Here is a 22054-nt window from a genome sequence, read left to right as displayed (position 1 = left end):
GTGAATTTAAATGACCTGAAAACACACTTGAGTAATGGTGGTGCTCCAATTTCAGTCCAGCTCTTGCATTTAGTCTTGAGGTAGAGAGCAGTTATTTAGGACTATGTGCCCTTGATCCTTCAACAAAATCCATTCATTTGCTACAGGCAGGTGCTGGGGCTGGTGGATATTTAGGGACACAAGGATGGTGTGCACTGCAGGAAGATAAAATACCTTTTCTGTCTTTCTGCATTGGCAAGTTTGAGGGCCTGGTTGTACTGGATGTCTCGGTGAATGCTGTCTGAAGGTAAAGCCTTCAGCACAGAGATTTACAGTGTCTTGTGGGAAAATGTTAAATATCTTATGGCGGGGAGATGGAGATGAGATTCATCCACAGGTCACTTAGCTGCTCTGGTTAATGTAGCTTAGCTCTTCTGAAAGCTCTGCATTTAGACTGGTAGGTGCTTTCTTCTGGTGTGAAGGCTGGAACTTAAAAGGAGTGATGGAAGAAGGAGTGTTTACATGTATAGTGGTGGGGCCAGGAACAGAGGAGGGATTCAGGGAGACCTCACCATAGCCCAAGGGAAGCCAGTGGGCATCTGGACATCTAATCCATGTGGAGCTATGGAGGTACTAATGTAACTTGTTTGAAGTCACTGCTTGCTCTAGTGGTTTTGGTGTACTTCTAACAAAACTGAGTAACCCTCGTTTGCTCCTGGGTGATATCCTTAGAACTGTAAGCAGATCTAACCAGGGTGTATTAAATCAACCAAGCAGTGTAAAATAACTGTTGTCTGGAGATCCTAGTGCTGGCAGGGCAGAACTGATGTAGAATGGTTTTATCCAACTGTGGATGTGACCTGTGATGGGGAGAAGACTGAAGCCAACAGAGGATCGACCCAAGGTTGAGTTGTATGCAAATAAAAAGCAAATGAGATTGTTGTATAGGGTTACCATAGCAGGCTGGCATTCAAGAGGCTGAGGGCTCTCCTGACACTTGTCATGATCTTCAGCACGTCACATCACCCCTCCAGACTTCTGGGTTTTCCCTTTTGACTTTTCCATATTGCCCAGTTTGCAGCTGCAGCTGTTCCAGTAGCATGGCTGGATGTGTGGAACTGGAGAAAGATGCGCACGTTTGATTTTTATGTGTGGTCACATCCACATGCTGTTGTTCTCCACCTGCTTGTGCATGTCCTAACTGATGTGTGGCCAGGTTTGGGGAGGGCTCAGTCTCTCTCTGATTTCCTCTGACCAGAAATTCCAGCCTCAAGCTGAGATGCCCTTCAGCAAGAAATTGCCTTAAAATATTATATTTCCTATAAAACGCTTCTGTTTTTCACGACTAGAATTTTTCTGACAAAAAAAAAAAAAGGACAGGGGGAAGACATTGTCAAAAAGCTTCTTCCTGCTCTAGTTTGATTTTTATTTACTTATTTAATTCTTTTTAATGAATGAACAGGAGGTTTACTGTGTTCAGGAGAGAGAGAAAATGGGTAGGGTCTGCCACAAAGACTGAAAGCCATGAATTCCCGGGGGCACTTTGACTTGAACAAGAGCCCTCTTCATGTCGGATGACTAGCAATTCCAGGAACAAGGCTGTCCCTCTGATTCCTCCTTCATTTCTAGCTGGGGAGTGCAAGCTATGCTGAGAGAGGCTCTCCAGCAGGAACATCTGCCACCTCGCATGGCACGCTGTGGTCCTGGCTCGAATGGTGATATTTGCAGAGATGCTAGAAGGATCCAACTGAAAGCTGAGACTGTTTAGTACCCCTTGTACACAAAGTTATTGTGAAAATCCTCTCCAGTCATGGGGACTGGATGTGGAAAATGTTTCTATTAATGTTGTGGGAAGAGACCCATGGGTTGGAAGGTGGGGAGATATTCACACTGTCTAGCTGTAGGTGTTGAAAGTGAGAAAATGGTTTCAGAGGCTCTTTATATAGCCAACAAAGAGGGCCAGCTTCCTCCAGAGCAAATTTAGATCATTTAATCTCTCTTAATCTGCTCTAAGAGCATCTCTCTTACAAGGAGAGGCTGAGGGAGCTGGGTCTGTTCAGCCTGGAGAAGAGAAGATTCAGTGGGGATCTTATCAATGCTTACAGATACCTTAGGGGCGGGTGTCAAGTGGATGGGGCTAGACTCTTCTCAGTGGTGCCCAGCGACAGGACAAGGGGCAATGGGCACAAACTGAAACATGGGAACTTCCATCTCAATATGAGGAAAAACTTTGCTGTGAGGGTGCCAGAGCCCTGGCACAGGCTGTCCAGGGAGGGTGGGGAGTCTCCTTCTCTGGAGATATTCAAACCTGCCTGGACGTGACCCTGTGCAACGTGCTCTGGGTGCCCCTGCTTTGGCAGGGGGTTGGGCTGGATGATCTCCAGAGGTCCCTTCCAATCCCAACCACTCTGTGATTCTGTGTAATTGAAACCTTGGTTTGGAGCAAACCTCTGGTTGACTGTACATGGAGACCACTATAGCCTTACATACCCATAGATAATAATTCTTGTCCACAGTAGCTGTAGATAAATACACTTGCTATTTTTTCAGTGCGGGGCAACTTCCTTCCATGTTTTTTCAGTAGCTGGTTATATTTATTAGAAAGAAGCTTAATGTCTCTGATCACAGAAACTTCTGACCAGCACACAGATCCTATCAGCAGGTGAAATGGAAAAATAATTTTAAATAACATGTTAGGTTGGATTATTCTGCACGACGTTTATTATTACTCAGTGTTAATGTGGAGAAGTGAGTCAGATGTTTTTATGGCTCTGGTTTGCACTGACTTTTTCCAAACATGAGACCATGGAGCACTCAGTTTTTAGATTTGGAAAACCAACTATTTTAAGAGGAAGGTTGAAAAAAATACGTGTTTTAAAGGAAGGGGATCTTTGAACAGTTTTGGCAGAATAAACCTCTGTTCTGCTCAAAGTAGCAATGAGACAAGGAGGGAGTCTGCTCTGCCAATAGCATTTAATAACGAGTGATTTCCTGGTGCAGCGTGAAATATGAATTAACAGCCAAGAGAACTGAAAGGGAACTCGGTTTATCCACTTTCCTGAAATAATGAATCTAGCAATAAAAGATTTTTGGTTCAAAGCCAGAGTGCAGGGAAGTGAGTTGGAGTTTTTCTATTGATTTTAGTGGGCTCATCTGATCCTTTTTGCTGCCCTTCAGCCTTTCTTGATTTGAGGCCCTCCAGGCTAAGGGAGCTTTGAGTCTGAAGGAATAAATAATTAGCTTTTTTTTTCTTTTTTCTTTTGCATTTTGATGTTTGAGCCCCTAAATTCAATTATTTTATTGAATTTTGTTAAGACCAAGGCACCTGTAGAGCCAACTCACTTGAATTGTGAATGCAGGTTTATTCTCCCCTTCTTTTAAGCTCCCTTACACTCTCTGTGAAGGGTTTTCATGGGGTGTTGTGAAGAAGGAAATTATGGTACCCCACTTTCTGCACTCACCAGACTTAAACTTCTTCCACAAAACAGTATATTGTTTCCTCTGACTGGTCTCAGTGGTGGCTTAGTGTAAAGTCTTTATAGTTTTCTAGCTTTTAGGTTTTTTAAGTAAATATCTTTTAATCAGGAAAAGAAATCTGCTTTGTTGTGCATCTCCTCACTTCCAAGCAACCACAACATTTTTTAAGGCTCTTTAGGTGAAATCTTGCTCGCCGTGGTTTCAGCTGCTCTGGGAGAGCCTTGGGGATGTACTGCCACAGAGGGTTTGATGTGAGGATCTGTGCAATCCTCACAGTTGGACATGAATCAAAAGGGGACTGTAAAAAACGTCTGTTTCCATCTGTGAGCTGCCATGATTATCCATACTGGTATAAATTGGGGCAAGCTCCCAGCAGCATTACAGCAGTGGCATGTGACTTCCTTCACCGGAAAGCTTCTAGGGATGCACAAGTTGGAAGGGACCCAACTTCGCCCACGCTGATTGATGGCTGGACCGTTGTTTGCTATGAGCTAATCCGTGTAGGAATGGAGCTCTAATCCATCCAGCACTGGCATTTCCTCTTACCCATTCATAGTTCAAAGCAGGCTTCTCTCTTTCCAGGTCATTTTGAAACTCTACGTTACTTCTGGGTGCCAGAGAGGATGCTGGAGGTGGTGGGTTTGCTTTAGAGGGGCTCCTGCAGTTTTATCCCAAGGCCATGAGATGTAGGCGCATCTCAAGGGTGCAAGTCCTGCTGCTCGCTTGGGAGGAGCTGAGAGAGATCTCCAGCAACCACTGCAGGTGGAGGAGGGCTTTTCAGGACCAGCATTGACTGGGGTGACTCTAGCAACTTCAGTGAAGGAAAAGGTTTATGCTTTGCTTCATCCATAGGCTGCCAGCAAATCAGCTCGCTCTAGCCTTAGCTTTTCTTGGCTTTAATGGAGCAGATCTCGAGCCAATGCAACCTCCTCCTCCAGCTGGGCGTAAAGGAGGAGTGAGGGGGGCAGCTTAGCTCCTTGCACAGCATTTCAGTGACCTTTGGGAATATACTTGGTAGTAAATAAGCAATTTAACGTGGTCTCACATGTTGTAACCCTCTGTTTTGCTTGCATGCCCCAGACAGGGCTTGGGACATACTTTCTCACAGACCCAGCTTGATTGTAAAAATATTTAAACCTCAGGAAGAGGGGCAAGTGTAAATGCAGTGATAGTCGCTTCTGATCAAGAGTCTCACCCTGGGCAGTCATGATTTTAAGATTGTAAATGTTCCTTCTCTGTTCTGAGCCCGAATCACACTGTATTTGGATCCTAATCTGTTTGTTAGGACAAGAGGGCATAGCCTCAAGCTTCACCAGGGGAGGTTCAGGTTAGACATTAGCAAACCTTTCTTCTCAGAAAGGGTCATTAGACATTGGAAGGGCTGCCCAGGGAAGTGGTGGAGTCACCATCTCTGGAGGTGTTTAAGAAAAGACTGGACATGGCACTTAGTGCCCTGGTCTAGTTGACATGGTGGTGTCAGGGCAATGGTTGGACTTGATGAGCCCAGAGGGCTCTTCCAACCTGATTGATTCTGTGGTTCTGTAATGCTGTGCTGATCTGATCTTTGGGAAGATAAGGGGCAATTTGGTGATCTAAAGGCGTGATAAGGGTTCATCAAGTAAATTATCAAATGGACGTGGTTCTGTCGTCTCAAGAACAGCACAGCGTTGAGTTGCATTCACTCCATAATTCAGCAGGAAATAGCTGTGGCAGATAAATGTGCATTAGCTCTGCCCACGGCTAGTTTTGGCAGAGGATCACTTTCTAGTGACAGCCAGGATTCCTTCTCTAAAGAAACTTTTTAAAAAGCATGGATTTGTTGGTTGAAGAATTTCTTTGGTTTACAAATGGTATCACACTGAGAGATGTCTTCCAGCATATGTGCGATCAGCTAGAATGTAGAAACGGGTGAGAAGTGTCATCGCTTCTAATATAGCAAGTTTGACTACATTGAAATAGTCCCTGTAGGGAGGGGTAGGTGAGAGTGTGTATATAGATGAACTTTGTAATGTCTCCTCCAGATCTTACAGGAAATAAAATAATCCTCCTGAGCCTCGTTGCTTTCCTGCGCCACCGGTGCCAGGTGGTAAATAATGCTGTGACCTTCATCTGTGTTGGGGAGTTGCAGCGAAAGAGGCTGACGCAGACTTCAGTTAACCAAAACTAATCCCCAAATTGGAAAATCTCTTCTGTGATATGAAGCTCAGGGCTCTTTTGAACAAGTTAGATTAAAACTTGCAGCACAAGAATAGGTAAAACGCACAAGCCAACTTCACAATTGAGTCACAAACTGGCTCTTTCTGTGGCAATTTCATTTATTTTGGGTTTCTTTTGCCATCGTCCCTTACTTTGGAGTTGGTTATGCTCCCACCTGACATAGCGTGGGGATTGGGGATGCACAAAAGTGGTGCGGGATGTGGATGAAATACTGATTTTTTTATTTTTTGTTTGTTTGGATTTTTTAAGGATTCTGTGATTTAAAAAAATTTTAAAATCACTGACAAACTGCAACTTGGTAACATGTCGCAGTCTTCATTTGTTTCCTTTTGGGGCTCTTCTGATTATGCCTGTAGGTACTCTTGGAGTAAGAAATCTTATTCCCATTGCTAATAGTGGCCCCACAATACACCTGAGACCACAAGCATAGTGGTAGGTGTAAGATGCCTGTTTTTGAAAGTGCTTCTGCAGTGCAAAAATCTTCAGCCTGTGCCTGACCCTTTTAAATATCCTCACTTCAAAGTCACTTATTTTAATTGATACTCTCTCTGTCCTCCTTTGGGCTGTGGCCATCTCAATGGGTGTGCTCTGCAAAGACTTCGTCCGTGTCCCAGTTGGCTTTTTTGGGGGGTTAACATGTCCTCTCTGGCCAGGTAGCTGGGGGGAAAAAGGTGATTCTTCATTTATTGCTTTCCTTTAAAATTAAATGTTCGTATAATGAGGTTAGTGCTGTTGTACCGTTCTGCAAGACGTCATGACTACATCTGCATTAGCAAGTAGTGTGGCCCAAGAGAAGAGGTTTGTGGAAGAAGATAGTTGGTGCTGAGATCCTGACACCTGTGGCAGAAGCATTTTGGAGGTGGTGGTGTGGCCACTTAGGACTAGCTCTAATCTGGTCCTGTGGACTGAGTGCCCGTTGGTGGTTGAAGTGCGTTGGGTTCGCTCCTGGACCATGTCGTCTGGTTTAGCTTCACCCAAAGTCCTCTAGTGATGTGAACCAGAACACAGAAAGCAGGACAAAAGGGTGAGCTGCTTCCAAAATGCATCCTGATAGGAATGAAGGTGCTAATACAGATGTGCTTGATCGAGTTCATTTGCAGGACAATACTGAGTGCTGCGTGAGTGGCACATGGTTAAACTCAGTGCGAGTAATTGGTAATTAGTGAGCATGTCCATCTTATTCCTGTGGGAAGAGGGAGAAACCGAACAGGAAGAGTGGCAAAGGGAAGGTTTTCTAGAACAACTGCCAAAAACGTCAGTGCTGACGTTCTTATAAAACCTCATGGAGCTGAAAACGTGGACATTTTTTCAAGCACCTTCAGACTTTCTAGTGGTTCTGCCTGGTTTTCTGTAGGTGAAGTGGCACCGTTTCCTCCACCTACTTGTGGCTCTGAGTGATTGGGATGACATGATTTTAAGTGTTTATTTTTGGTAGTAGAGGCTTGAAGCTGTTGCACATTGCAGATTTCACCTTGCTTTAAAGCATGTGGGAGCTTGCAAAGTAGGGCCCTCTGAAGCTCTTCTGATGAGCAGAGGCAGATGGAGGCAGGATTATATTGATGGAGGCAGGTTATACAGGACTCAGGCTAAATACAATATATTATGCACGTAGGTCAGATTCACGTAGGTTCATCTTCTGGTTCAGTTTGTGCTGAATAGTGTCAGTGGTGCTGGGAAGATGTTGCCTGTTCTTCTGAAAGCCCACCCAGAACTGTGCTTGAACTCATTGAAGTATGTCAGCCCTTGAAGAATTTGACTGTTTTTTCACAAAATCAGCCAGGCAAATATATCTGGCAAGTGCACCATCAAGGACAGACCAAAAATAGCTTTTGGAGAGCTTGACATAAGCTATGCTACTTGCATGTAAATGGGGGGAAAACAAAATATATGGAAAAAAAAAAAAAGCCCAAACATATTCTGAAATTATTTCCTTGGCTTGTTTATCAAATGACTGTCATCCAGTGCATGAATACTGGCCAAGCTTATCCCATAATGACCTTTAAAGAGCTGGAGGATTTTTTTTTTATGTAGGGGTCCTTAGCACTTGAGATACTTTAAACCTCACTTGCCTTGCAGAAACCAGACCAGTTAACCATTCAGCAGTGTTGCTGATAAGTGCAAGGAGGTGTTAAGCCCAAATGGAGAGGGGGAAAAAACAGCACACAATAGGGAAAGTGAGGTTTCAAAGCTTGGAGATCTGCAGACTGGAAGGCATCCAGGAGAAAATAGTCATAGTCTGCCGAAAGGGAATAATAATCACAGAATCAATCAGGTTGGAAGAGCCCTCTGGGATCATCGAGTCCAACCATTGCCCTGACACCATGTCAACTAGACCATGGCATGAAGTGCCATGTCCAGTCTTTGATGTCCATAATCCATTCCCCTTGTAGTCCTCCAGTATCTACAGCCATTACACAGGAATTGCAGGGGGTAAATCGCTGCTGTCCTGTCATTGACCTGTCGTTCATCAGCACGCCTAACCCCTTTCTGAATTCACTGTCTGCCTCTAGCCTCCTGTGGCAGAAAGTCCCAGAAGTTCAATCCCCACTGTGTAATGTGGTTCTCTCTATAATCTAACTAAGCTATTAGTTTAACCAAGAGACTCGTAGTTGTAGTAGTTCAGGGTTTGGTGAAGGGAATTGTGCACTCACCTTACTTGTTGCCTTCCCGAGCCAGCAACACTCAGATTCTCCTCCTGGGAGAATCTTCTCAATCGCTGTCTCCTGGGGAGTTTTAGTGGGATGGAGTGAAGGTGTGAGTGGGTTTTGGGTTTTGTGTTTATATAATCCAGATGTTGCATGAGTGGATTTTAATCTAAACTTCTTGGTTGGAAAGGATTGGCTTGGCTGTGCAGCAGTGGACGGTGTGGAGGAGGTTCATCGTGGAGAGATGTTGCAGCCTTGCTGCTGCATTTGGGACTGTGGAAGGCTGGTGTTGGCTATGGACATAAATCATAGAATCACAGACTGGTTTGGGTTGGAAGGGACCTTAAAGACCATCTAGTTCCAACCCCCCTGCCACGGGCAGGGACACCTTCCACCAGACCAGGTTGCTCCAAGCCCCATCCAACCTGGCCTTGAACACTGCCAGGGAGGGGGCAGCCACAGCTTCTCTGGGCAACCTGGGCCAGTGTCTCACCACCCTCACAGTCAAGAATTTTTTCCTAATACCTAATCTAAATCTACCCTCTTTCAGTTTTAGGTTAGATGCTATGGCTGACATCCTGCTATCAAAGGTGCAGTGTTTTGGGGGAAAACTCATTTCAGCCTCAGTGCTTTTCCTCCAGGACCTCACCTGTGCATGTAGGTGCAGATCTGTGCATGAAGTGGGGAGGTGATAGTCTCTAAGCTCATGGCAGAGCAGTTTGGCCATGTGGTTTTGAATGTACTCAGTAGCTGCACTGTAGAAGTCCCTTTGTACCACGTTCTGGTCCCTTTTGGCCCATTGATCTGGAACCCAAAGCCCCTCATGGGAAATAGGCACCTGTTGCTACTGAGGTTTGTTTGAAGTTGGATAACAAACTTGAGCTGAGTTGAAGGAAAGTTTGAAGCGGAATTTCTAGCAGAAAACATCCCTTTTGGCACAGCAAAAATTAAATAATTTCAACCCTTTTTATTGCTTTCTTTTTCTTTTGGCACTTTCTATGAGATGGAGCACACAAGGAAGAGCTGTATCACAGCATTGGTATCCAGGGTGATGCATGATAAAACGTAGTTAAGTAAATAGCTTCAGCCCTTAAGATGGAACAGGAAGGCAGAGAACAGTAGTGTTTCTTATCACCAAACCTGTGTTTATATCGGTTACGTTGTTTTGCACAATTGAAAAGCCATGAGACAATTCACTAGAGAAAAGGGCATTTTCAAAAGAGATTAATGGTGTGCTCAGGGTCTAGAAGGAGAGTATAAGTAGTGGAGTTGCTCATACACTTTTTCAATTTTCATCCCTTCCTGCTCATTCTGGGAAGAGAGGATTCATTTGGATATTTTCCATAACAAATTTATTTTAGTGGTTTGTTCCAAACAGACTGGATGCTAGTTGAAACGGAAACATATGTGGACTATTTAATGCCTGCAGAGTAAAACCAACGAGGAGCACGTGGAAATGGTGCTGGTTAGGGACACTTTTCTTGCAACACTGTTCTCTTCATGGATGTCCTTGTGCTTTAGGATTTTGCCCATGCTGTTGGAATGGGGCACTGAACAGATGTTTCAGGCATTTTTTGGGGTGGGCGTGGAGTATTAATTGGAGTATTAATTGAAACATTTACTAAAACTGGATATTGGTGCAAATATCTTTCATCTGATGCTGGTGTGGTCTCTCCTTCTGCCGTATTATTTGCAAAACACATATGTGGTGGTGGTGGTGGTGGGAATAAATGTTGTGGGTGGGTGGTTTGGCTCTGCAGGACTGAGTGCCCTGGGGGAAGGAGTAAGGGTTCGTACATCTCTGTAGTAGTAACATCCCTAACCTGCTGCATAGTCTGCTGTGTGATAACTGCTCAGTCATTTAGGCTGAACCCATGAGAGAGTAAGATGCCAGGTTGCCTCTCTCACATGTGAATGGAAAAGTTAATTAAAAAATTTCCTCAAAAAACCTAAATCAAAACAACCCCCCTGCCAACCAAAGAAAAAAACAGCTCTATATCCAGAAATGCTCCCTCGTTCCACATGCCCTGAGAGCTGGAGAAATGCTGTCCCAGCCCTACCTAAGATGGATCTACACAAGTGACGACTCTGCCCAGAGCTGGGGACCAGGGTTGCATCTCCCACCTCCCCCAGGGGACAAAGGTCTGAAATCTACCCTTGGAAATGTCTAGTTACTCCATCCAATCTTTCAGCTTCTAGATGGGATGTGGGACAGGATGGGGCACTGGCCCTGAAACGGGATAGTATTAATGCTGACTTCTCTTTCCATCCACAGTGGGAGCGCCTCTGGTTCCTCATCCTCACCTCGTCCTTCTTCCTGACCCTGGTCTGGTTTTACTTCTGGTGGGAAGTTCACAATGACTACAACGAAATCAACTGGTGAGTAGAGTTACCCCGTTGTGGAGGGCCAAACCCTTAACAAAGTTGGCTGCCATCATATGCCTCTAATAGCTGTTTGACACCAGGTTGGATGCATTTGGGTCCTTCAGGTGGACTTGTTAATGGCAGTAAAGGGAAAGTGAGGTGGGAAGTGAGGCTGAAGGAGAACTTCTGCCTGTCTTCACTGATAGATGTAATGTGTCCTCACATCTTCATTGCATGGCTGTGACGGAGGCTAGGGTAGGTGTGCTCCCCGGTGAACAACATGCAAAACTAAAAACGGTGCTAACAACCTATAGAAGCTGTTTGGTGGTTGTTTGTTTGTTTCTATGGTTGGCTGTTTTTGGAAGAGGCTGAGCAATTTGGCTGCAACTTTCCACAAAATATAAATGACAAAAATTCAGCCTGAAGCAGACATGGGAGTGGAAAATTTTACAAAGTTGGAAGGAGCTGAAAACAAGCTCTCCACTGGGATGTGCTGGGGAGTTTAGGGTATTGCCAGCTCCCCCCAGTGCTGGAAATTATTCTCCCTTTTATTATCTCAGCAGCATCTTAAAATATTTTGACAGTACTTTTGTCTCTCTTCTAACCAAACTGCTTTGACGGATCTTCTTGTCAAAGATAATATGCAAACTGTATTTTAAAACGCAGTGGGTAGTTGATGCCTTAAATAAATTGCTTGCTTTAGATGCTGAGGTTGTGTGAGGGAGAGTGTTTACTAACTTAATGATGTGAGCTGTCTCCTCCCAGGAGGGTGGGTTTTTTCCTTTGCTCAGACCCACACTCTGAGAACTGCAACCATCGCTGTTGCTCGTGATTATTTATACTACTAGCATGAAAAAAAATGCCTTTTTTTTTTTTAAAGGGTATTTTGGAACTCCTATTTCTTTCAATTTATACCTTCAGTAAAGGATGTGAATGCTCCTGGTCCGCCCCAGTGCAAAGCCAAATCTGTCTTAGCTCAAAGATGAGAAAGGGCTAGAAAAAATTCATGCAGAGATGAAGCAAAGCCCTGTGAACACTGTGAATGGGCATTGCAGCCACAGCGCTTCAGAGTGTTGGGTTCCCAAATATTCATGCAGGAATAGGAGGAGATGCACAGATCTGTTCTGGATGCAAGAGGTATTTGAGCTTTAAAATGCCCACACATGTCACCTGCAGACCAAAGTGCCTTCCTTCCCCTGCCGTGCAACCCAATGGGCACAGGGTGCTAGAAGCACTTTTGGCTTGACAGCACTGGAAAAGCAAGCCCTCTTATGCACAACAGTCATGGAAGAGGCTCTCTGGATGCAAAATAGCAGGGCTACATCTGTTCAAGCGTTGCCATTCAGCGCTCAAAATGGGTCAGTGCTTTGTATGTGCTATAACCCCAATTAGATCCCTGCTCCATGCACTGGCACCAAAGGTTGAGGAGAACAGCAGGGTTTCTGAAAAACAGCCTTGAAATGCTGTGGAAAGGCTGGGAGGGAAGATGATAACATGGGGTGAGGTTTTAATTACAGCCACGCTGGTTCCAGGCAGAGAGGAAACAATTTCCACTGGGTCTGGTCAGGCTGAGCCTGGCCCTCTTCCCTCCCAGCGCAGATGCGTGGGCTCCATTAAAACAGAACAGTTTGCAGCCAGATGGAGTGTAAAGGAGGTGAAAGCATCATTTTGGTCCCAATAGGGCTGTGAGCCTGTTGCTGACGAGATACAGTGGGATCCTGGCTCTTAGGAACCCCATCTTTGCTGTTCCTCAGTGGCTATCACTTCTGGGCCGTGTTTGTGGACAAGGTTTCTTTGATACTTATTCCTGTTGCCTTCTTCTCAGCTCCACTGATTTATTTGCAAGCCATGACCTCTCTCAGACTAGAGGAAGGGCTCTTTGGGGTAAACGCCATCTCTGCACAGGATCTGGCACACTGAGCTCCTGGCAGGGGCTCCCTGGAGGAGATGGGACAAAGAATTGCTGTCACATTGGTGTGATGAGCTGCTGAGCTTGCTCCTGCCCTCCAAAGCTCATGCTTGTGAGCTCTCCATCATGTCATGTGCAGGCAACTACACTGAACTTCTTTGACCTCTCCCTCCAAAGTAGGTGCAGAAAGACTGGAGGTATCTGTCCAACCAGCCCCTCAAAGGAGGACTATTGCCAACAGGAGACCAGGTTGACTGAAGTCTTGAAACCCCAAGGATAAAGACTCCCCTCCTCTCTGGGACTTGTTCCAGCACTGCACCACCCTCTGTGAGGAGAAGATTTTCTAACCCAAACCTCTAAGGGTTATTTCCCCTTGTAACAGTGTCTGTCACTCTTGAAGAGTTTGATTTTGTCATCTCCATAACTGTCTGTCAGACAGCATAGGCAACAATTAGATCATATCGGAGTCTTTTCTCTGTGAGACTAAACAAACCCAACTTCCTCAAGCTTTCCTAGTAAGCTATGTTCCTCAGCTGCCTCACCATCTTGGTTTGGTAGTTCTGCATTGGACACCCTACACATCCTCCTTGAATCGGGGCGCCCAAACCAGGGCACTGTGGTGCTGGTGCCACCTCACCAGTGCCGAGCAGAAGGGAGAGCAACTTCCCTTGGTCCGCTAGTGATGCTTCTCTTAATGCCACCCAGTAGTTTGACTTATTCACAGTGGAGGGGCCCTGTTGGCTCATTCAGCCTCCTGTCCTCCGTAACTCCAGGTCCTTCTTGGCAAGGTTATTATCATGCTAATGTAAAGCCTCATTATTCTAGTTGAAACCACAATGCGCTGCAATCTCTCTCTTTTGTGTTCTTTTGGCTAAAATGGTACTTGGAACATGAATTCATTAGGATGGTCTTTGTTTCTTAACCCAGATGTGCAGAGCTTTGCTAAATGCTGCTGAGCAGCTGCCAGAGGTGACTTAAGAGGTAGCAGAAACCTACAGATGAGCATAGCAAACCTTGCTTGCGGTTCAGGCAGCATGTTCAGGCTTCAGCAGTGGATGCACATACCTATGTAAAACCAAACTGACCTAATTAAATTGTGGCAGTGGTAGGGTTTACCTACAGAAATGTGGTGATTTAGCCTTTAACCTTTAAAAGACTTAAGGGACTATTCTGGGACTGATATGGGCTTCAGAAAGACAAGGCAAAATTATAGCCTGGCATATATTGCTGCAGGCTTTCATAGAATCATAGAATGGTTTGGGTTGGAAGGGACCTTAAAGATCATCTTGTTCCAACCCCCCTGCCACGGGCAGGGACACCTTCCACTAGACCAGGTTGCTCCAAGCCCCATCCAACCTGGCCTTGAACTCTGCCAGGGAGGGGGCAGCCACAGCTTCTCTCAGCAACCTGGGCCAGTGTCTCACCACACTCCCAGTCAAGAATTTCTTCCTAATCTCTCATCTAAATCTCCCCTCTTTCAGTTTAAAACCATTCCCCCTCGTCCTGTCACTACTTTTAACCTTTTTCTGCTGGGCTGAATATGCAGTGAGGTCCTTGTCAATGAAAGGACTTTATACCTCTTAAATTTAAGTAAATATTTTTTTTTTTTTAGTTTATTGCTTTGGACATTTCTTTGTGGCGTCTACACTTAATTGCATTATACTATAGATCTCCAGTGTGCAAGCTAAGTACTGCAGCAGAAAGCTCAATGTTGGTTAATGAAGAATGTGGGAGATGCTGTAATTTGTGAACCTGGCTGTGTTCCCTCTGGAGCAGGACTATAAATGCAAGTCTGTGTAGCAAATTTTTTTCTTCCTTAGTTCTGGAGAAGGCTCATCTGGTTCATACCATGGAAACAGAATTTTAAAACAGTCATTTGCACATCAAGTGAAGACCTGACACTATATGAGGGCCCCTTGAAGGGACATCAGAGCAAAAACTTAAATGTACTGAAGCTGAGCTAAGGAAGCTCTTGGTGGTGGCATAAGCAAAGACTTCAGAGGAGCCCTCTTTTCTTTCTTCCCTCTTTTTTACTAACAGCATGTCTGAATCCCTCCAGATCCCTTTTGTTATGGCTCTTTGAATCCCTGAGCAGAACCTGGTCATGGGTCATGTTTGTTGAGCCCAAGGATTTGCTCTCCAGATCCTATGTGGGAGCTTTACTCCTGGACAGAATAGATGGGGCAGTTGCCAGACCAGAGTTTGTGGCTGATGAATGATGCTGGATTTCAGTGGTGGGGAGGAGGGTTGAGTCTTTGACCTGCTTGCATGCAGCATTTATGTCTGTTGTAACGAAAAATATTGACAAAAATAAAACGGCTGCTTGCCTTGGCCAGTTTATGGAATGAGCTGATAAGTAGGGCTGAGGAAGGCTGGTGGGACCATTTGACCTGAGCCCCAGATTTTCAGATGCTGGAGAAGCCCAATGTCTACTGTGTTCTGGGATCCTTTAATACAGTGAGGTCTGTCTCAGCTCAGCCTTCTGGAGTCTCTGCTCAGGTGTGTTCTGAGCCTGGTTGATCCTCTTCAGCAGGACTCAATCCCGAAACTGGCAAGTCAGGATGGGCTTCATGCAGTCTCGAGTCTTGCAGGATTGGACCTTCTCTACAGTCCGTTGGAATAAGAGATCATCTCTGATATAGGAGAGTCAATTTCTTCCATCAGCAAAGAGTTTGTGCCTTGAGTATACAGCACAGCTATGCACAGCAACATTCATTTTCTTCCCCTGTCCTTGATGGTATATATTGTATTTATTAGTCTATCAGAATGGGACAGCGTTGGATCTACTGTTTAGGCAAACACCACCACATATGGGCGATACTTTTCCCATGTTTGTAGGGAGTATTCTTCTGGAAACTTAAGTCCTGGTCCTGTATACTTTGTTTTTTCCAAAGTAATGTTGCTGTGTTTGACATAAATGCCTGATTCTTCTTTGCAGAGTTAATTTCTCATGAGGGATCAAAGCATAGACACTTGATTTGGTTTCAGAGTGACTTGTTCTTTTTGCTGCCTATCTCGTCTGTACTGCGGAAACAGAAAGGTCCATTTTCTAAAGTTTTGTCTAGTCCTAGTGAAGTTGCTGTGGTGTTGAATCTCTTCTTAATCTGTCCTTCACACATCTTTCAGGTTTTTATATAACCGAATGGGATATTGGAGTGACTGGTCCATTCCAATACTTGTAACAACTGCTGCTGGCTTTACGTACATTACAGTGTTACTGGTGAGTAGAACAAAATGCCATTTCATAAAGGTTTGTGCGTTTGTTTTAAAAAGGGTCATGAACTTCTCACTCCACCTACAACTTCAGCAATTTTCCTTTCAGAAGTGATTTCTCTCTTCTTCTCTCTCTCTTAGCCTTAAGTTGCCTAAAGTAAATGGAAAGTGACAAATGCATGGTCTTTGAGCTCAGATGATCAAGAGCAAAGACAGAGACCCTGGTACTGGTGGTGCAGTTGGTCTGACGAGAAATCATAGAATCATTTTGGTTGGAAAGGACCTCTAAGATCATCAAGTCCAACCATTAACCCACCACTGCCAAGTCCACCACTAAACCATGTCCCTCAGCACCACATCTACACGGCTTTTAAATCCCTCCAGGAATGGGGACTCCACCACTGCTCTGGGCAGCCTGTTCCAGTGCTTGACAACCCTTTTGGGGAAGACATTTTTCCTGATCTCCAATCTAAACCTCCCCTGGCACAACTTGAGGACATTTCCTCTCAACCTATCACTTGTTACCTGGGAGAAGAGACCAACCCCCACCTCCCTACAACCTCCTTTCAGGTAGTTGTAGAGAGCGATAAGGTCTCCCCTCAGAATATACAGCTGTTGTTCCCCTTAGTGTGGCCCAGTTTCCACTTCAGTCTATCTGTCAGTCACAAGTACAAGTTGTTTCCCCTCATCCCAGGTTGCTGGGATCTTCAGGGTGGTGGCCATTGAGGTAACATGCCGGTACCTGGCCCCATGTAGTCAATGCTTGCTCAGGTCCTGGGAGCTGTGCACCTATGGACCAGACTCTCCAACTCCATACCTCTTGGAGGTCAAAGTCTTTCCCTCCACATCCTTGGCTATGGAGAGGATCTGTCTGTACAACCAAGCTACAGGGTGTCTGATGGACCATCCCACCCTAGCCCTGCTTTCTGCCCTGGCCTGTTTGGTTATCTTTTTGGGTGGTGCTGTGGCCCTGCACGTGCAAACACTTAATGGTTGTGATGTGCCATTGTCTGACTCGTGATTTCTTCTTCCCAGATACTAGCACTATGTCACATTGCTGTGGGACAGCAAATGAACCTGCACTGGCTTCACAAGGTAAACAGCTCTTCTCAGCTTGGAAAGGAGCAAGATCTCAATTAAAATGGGAGTTTAAGGAGCAGATGGTGTATGTGGTACTTGCTTTCATGGTCGTTTTTGGGAAGAGCATAAACTTTAGATGTCTCTGGCAAAGTGTCCTCATCTCAGAGGACTGAGAAAATTGCACAGTAGGTGCAGTCAAAGCCTGGTGACAAAGTCTTTGCTCCATGGTTGGTGAAATGCTTTGGGGTCCCTGCTGACAGGGGGCTCACTTTTGAATATTAAGAAACACCATGTCATTAGAGCAGATTGATTTTGGTCTTGGCTCAGCATGGTACTCCATTATGAACCTCTCTGGTGCTCCTTTCTGTGCTGAACCCTGTCCTGGAGGAGATGTGGAGCTTTTCAGGGTGTGCTTGGAGGAACTGGCTGTGGAAAAACCTTGGGAGAAGATGTAGGTGTTAAAACTGGGGATGTGCAACGTGCAGGTCGTGGTTTGCTGGAACCCAAACAGGTTCTGATTTGTATATAAAGCAGTTTGAAAAAAATATACTGTGAAATGTAGAAGATGCTGATCAGGTGTTTGGAGTGCAGAAGGGGAGAGGAAGGGTATGTAGCAAGCTGCAGGGAGAGACAGTGCCAAAGAAAATCGCTTGGCAGGATTCAATTGTGACTGGCAATCTGCTAAGAGGTAATTAAGGGACCAGTCCTGAATCCGCCAATACACATCTCCTCCTGAAATTGGTTGTTCTGCATGTGACAAGGTCTTGCAAGATCAGAGCCCGAACAGATGTACCACCTCCCGGCATAGGGAGAGCACAGACCTCCCCACCCTCTCTTTGTTGTTATTTTTTTTTTTTCCCTGGAAATGATAGAAATTATGCTTCCTTAGGAGGAGGGGATGCAATGCAAAGAGTGAGCGGGGGCTGTCTGACTGCTGCTGGAAAATAGATTGTTGATTCTTCAGTCTAACATATGTTTCTTCATCAGGGAAAATGGTATTTTTCAGACATGCTCCAGGTGGCTGGTGGGTATGGATGAGTAAGTCCAGAAGAGGAATGTGTTGGTGGAGATCAGTTAGTTCTTGGCTACAGAAACCCACCCTTCCTTCCCTTCTTCCAAAAAAGTCCACCTATCATCACAACTGAGATGTACTGCCCTGTCTCTCTCTTCCCTTCCCCACACCTCCCTCAGGTTTCTAAGGAGGCTGAGAAAAGAGAATAAGTTAATATTCTTCTCTGCAACCATACTGAATTACCTTCAAATATAGATTAAAGCACATGGGAAAGGCTTGTATGTGCAAATAGCACAATCCCTTCCAATTTTCTCCTGTAATCCTGCAAAAAGAGCTGAAGATCATAAGCCAAGTTGGAGATGCATGGGGGAGGGTAAGAAGCAATAAATTGGAGCTGATGGGAGGAGGAAATGATGAAGTGGAGATACACTTGTGTCCTGACACCTCTGTGCTTCACAGGGAAGCAACATCAAGGGGAATTAGAGCTGTACTGAAGAAATCTAGTTGACAGAGTCTTTTGTTGCTACTGAATTTGGAGTTGAGCTTTGCGAGATATAAAATGGATGAAAAGTAGATTAAGTCTGGGTTGTGTAGTGGTGTTACGCTCTGGCAGGCGGCCCAGACGTCTTGACTGCAGGATGGGGTAGCAGAATGACTGCTGCATGCAGGGCCCCATGGCAAAGTGCAATTGTCCACGTGCATCGCTTCGTGCTTTATTAATTCAGAGTCCTTAATGAGGAAATATCTTGAAATAGTGTGGTTTGCCGTTATAGGTAGCTGGAAGGTATCTTTTAAACAGGCAAGTAAATCCCATCCTTCCTTGGATGTGCAGAAATGGGTTGGTTTGGGTTAGCAGGTGGTTTGAATGCAGCCTCTTGGCTCGGGGATCCTCTTCAACCTGGGGCAGCTGGATCTCTTGGCCTCTTTTGCTGCCCCATGTGTTTTGTTCGTGTTTCCCAAAAGTTGGATGCTCAGAGTACGCCACTGCTGTCCTGTGGGCACCTCTCGTGCTGTTGGCAGGTCTGTCTGTGGGCAGCCAGGAGAGGAACAGCAGGAGTTATTTCTATGGCAGTTTTTGATGATTTGAACTTTTTACCTTCAAAATGGAAGTGGCATTTTCTTTTCAACTGCCCCATTCAGATTTGAGTGCTTCCACAGGGAGGGAGAGGGAGACTGGGGGAAGTGGCTGATGGACTAGGGCTTGTTCTGCCATCTCAGTTCAACCACTGTGTCATCCAGAGCCGCTTCTCAGGCTGCAGTATCTGTTACCCCTGCTCTGTCAATATGGCTTGGATGCTGACTGCACAGTTGTTGCCATTTCAGACCCAGGTGAAGTCACATCCATGCATAAAGTTGTGCTTGAAGTATCTCAAGATGATTGCTTAGTGATGGGGATGCACAGCCTTGCTTGAACACATGTTCACCCTTTCCTGAAGTGCAGTGTTCGTTGTCTGTTGGGTGTGTTCAAGGTTTATGTCTGAACAGAAGTGTTGGACAATCAAGTTGAGCAAAGTCTGCCAATGTCCCATACCACTAGTGCATCACAGGCTGTTCCAGCAGGGCCAGGAGAATCCAGGATCATCTCCTGAAGTTGCCTGGCAGAACCCAACCTGTGTTTAAGCTGTTTCTGATCCACTTTGTTGGCAGGGCAAATAGAATCATACAATGGTTTGAGTTGTAAGGGACCTTGAAGAGCAGCTAGTTCCAACCCCCTGCCACGGGCAGGGACACCTTCCACTAGACCAGGTTGCTCCAAGCCCCATCCAACCTGACCTTGAACACTGCCAGGGAGGGGGCAGCCACAGCTTCACTGGCCAACCTGGGCCAGTGTCTCACCACCCTCACAGTCAAGGATTTCTTCCTAAGATCTCATCTCAATCTCCCCTCTTTCAGTTTAAAACCGTTCCCCATTGTCCTATCACTCCATGCCCTTGTAAAAAGCCCCTCTCCAGCTTTCCTGTAGCCCCGTCAGGCACTGGAAGGTGCTATGAGGTCTCCCTGGAGCCTTCTCTTCTCCAGGCTGAACAGCCACAACTCTCTCAGCCTGTCTCCATAGCAGAGGTGCTCCAGCCCTCTCATCATCTTCGTGGCCTCCTCTGGACTCGCTCCAACAGCTCCATGTCCTTCTGTTGGGGGCCCCAGAGCTGGACGCAGCACTGCAGGGCGGGGGTCTCACGAGAGCGGAGCAGAGGGGCAGAATCCCCTCCCTCGCCCTGCTGGCCACGCTGCTGGGGATGCAGCCCAGGACACGGTCGGCTTTCTGGGCTGCCAGCACACGTTGCTGGCTCATGGTGAGCTTCTCGTCAGCCATCTCCCCCAAGTCCTTCTCCTCAGGGCTGCTCTCCACCCATTCTCCGCCCAGCCTGGATTTGTGCTTGGGATTGCCCCGACCCACGTGCAGGACCTTGCACTTGGCCTTGTTGAACTCCATGCGGTTCGCACAGGCCCAGCTCTCCAGCCTGTCCAGGTCCCTCTGGATGCCATCCCTTCCCTCCAGTGTGTCACCGCACAGCTCGGTGTCATCCCAAACTTGCTGAGGGCACGCTCAATCCCACTGTCCATGTCGCCGACAAAGATGTTAAACAGGACCGGTCCCAATCCCAACCCCTGAGGAACGCCACTCATCACTGATCTTCTTCATCACTGATCACCTGATATTTCCATGCCGTTGGCGACTGTGTGAAGAAAGTGAGAGATCATTCATGAGATGTGCCCTCCTGGGACTATTTACCATGGTGTTGTATCTTCAGTGGTGGAAAGGAGAGGTTATGCTGGGACAGCACACAACCCCTACCTCTTTCCTTGTGGGTCCTAAGGCTGCTTGTTTTAGGCCGTTTATTGCGTACAAAAGTTTTCTCTCTACATTTCCAAATCTGTAAAACTTCTATGATAATGATAGGCTCCAGTGTGTAAATACTCTCATATTTGTTGCAGATTGGCCTGATGACAACCTTGATAACTACCGTGGTGACCATGTCATCGATAGCACAGCTTTGGGACGACGAATGGGAGATGGTATTTATTTCACTGCAAGTAAGTTGTCTGCAAGGATACTTTTCTGGGTGGGGAAAGGGGCCAGTGCAACTACATGTCATGGACTTTGTGTCTTTTTACTGTATAAAACATGTCTTGATGTTTGTCACTCCCAATATTGAAATCTTGGCAAGGAGAAAATGTGCAGCAAAACTCCTGTGGAGTCCTCAAGGCCACCATATCACTTTGTCTCCATCTTCTCAGCTCAAACCAGGGCTTAACTGCAGAGTTAGAGGTGGAAAATACTGAGGCTGGGTGTGACTCTGAGTTGTCAGAGAGAGAGGGCAATTCCTCCTCTTGGTTTGGCCAGCAATGCTCTGGACGTTGGTGTCCTGGAGCATCATGCTCTTCCCAGTCCTATGGGAGGAGTACTCTCAGTTTGTTTTTACATTGCACCTAAATTTATATATATCTACAAAAAGAATGCAACTTCTGTGCTCTAGTCCTGTTTTAAGAGAGACTTGTGGTATGCTGCAGGGCTATGTAAGAGTTAGAGGAAAATACTTAGTTAATTTCTTGGTAGACCTGCTCCGTCTTCCTTTTTTCCCTCTTCCTCAGAAAGGGGTCCAAAAATATTTTGCCCATGAAAGGCTTGAGAGGTTTTACTGGTGATCACTGATGTATATTTCGGAGTACACAAATATACACAAATACAGGGGGAAAAATAGCATTCACACAAGTGACTAATATTTCTCAGAAGTGCTTCCCTTTTCTTGGTTATTAAAGATTTAGGCAGGCAACTAGAGAACAGAAGCATGACTTGGAGGATCCATCTCAAACTTTCTTTTGTGGTGATATGGTGACACACAGTCCAGTGTGTTCATAGAATGGTTTGGATTGGAGGGACCTTTGAAGGTCATCTAGTCCAACCCCCGTGCAATAAGCAGGGACATCTTCAACTAGATCAGGTTGCTCAAGCCCTGTCTGACCTTGAATGAACCCCAGTCCTCTGGACCTGCTCCAACAGGTCCATGCCTTTCCTGTGCTGAGGACCCCAGAGCTGAACACAGCACTGCAGGTGGGGTCTCACAAGAGTGGAGTAGACGGGCAGAATCCCCTCCCTCGCCCTGCTGGCTACGCTGCTGGGGATACAGCCCAGGACATGGTTGGCTTTCTGGGCTGCAA

The 22054-nt window shown here is 45.9% G+C and overlaps 1 protein-coding gene across 2 annotated transcripts in view; it reads left to right on the top strand.

The window, feature by feature from the left end:
• GDPD5 (glycerophosphodiester phosphodiesterase domain containing 5) overlaps positions 1-22054 on the top strand; it is a 189827-nt gene that overhangs the window by 126364 nt on the left and 41409 nt on the right. For both annotated transcript variants that reach the window (XM_068421281.1, XM_068421288.1), the window contains exons 3-6: positions 10594-10697; positions 15718-15811; positions 16840-16899; positions 20831-20929. In XM_068421281.1, coding sequence (XP_068277382.1) covers positions 10594-10697; positions 15718-15811; positions 16840-16899; positions 20831-20929 — 357 coding nt within the window. The remainder of the gene's footprint in view (positions 1-10593; positions 10698-15717; positions 15812-16839; positions 16900-20830; positions 20930-22054) is intronic.

Source organism: Nyctibius grandis, chromosome 2 (genome assembly GCF_013368605.1).
Source record: "Nyctibius grandis isolate bNycGra1 chromosome 2, bNycGra1.pri, whole genome shotgun sequence".
NCBI classification, from domain to species: Eukaryota; Metazoa; Chordata; class Aves; order Nyctibiiformes; family Nyctibiidae; genus Nyctibius; species Nyctibius grandis.
Note: the sequence above shows the minus strand (reverse complement) of the source record. Positions and strands in the feature narration are given on the sequence as shown.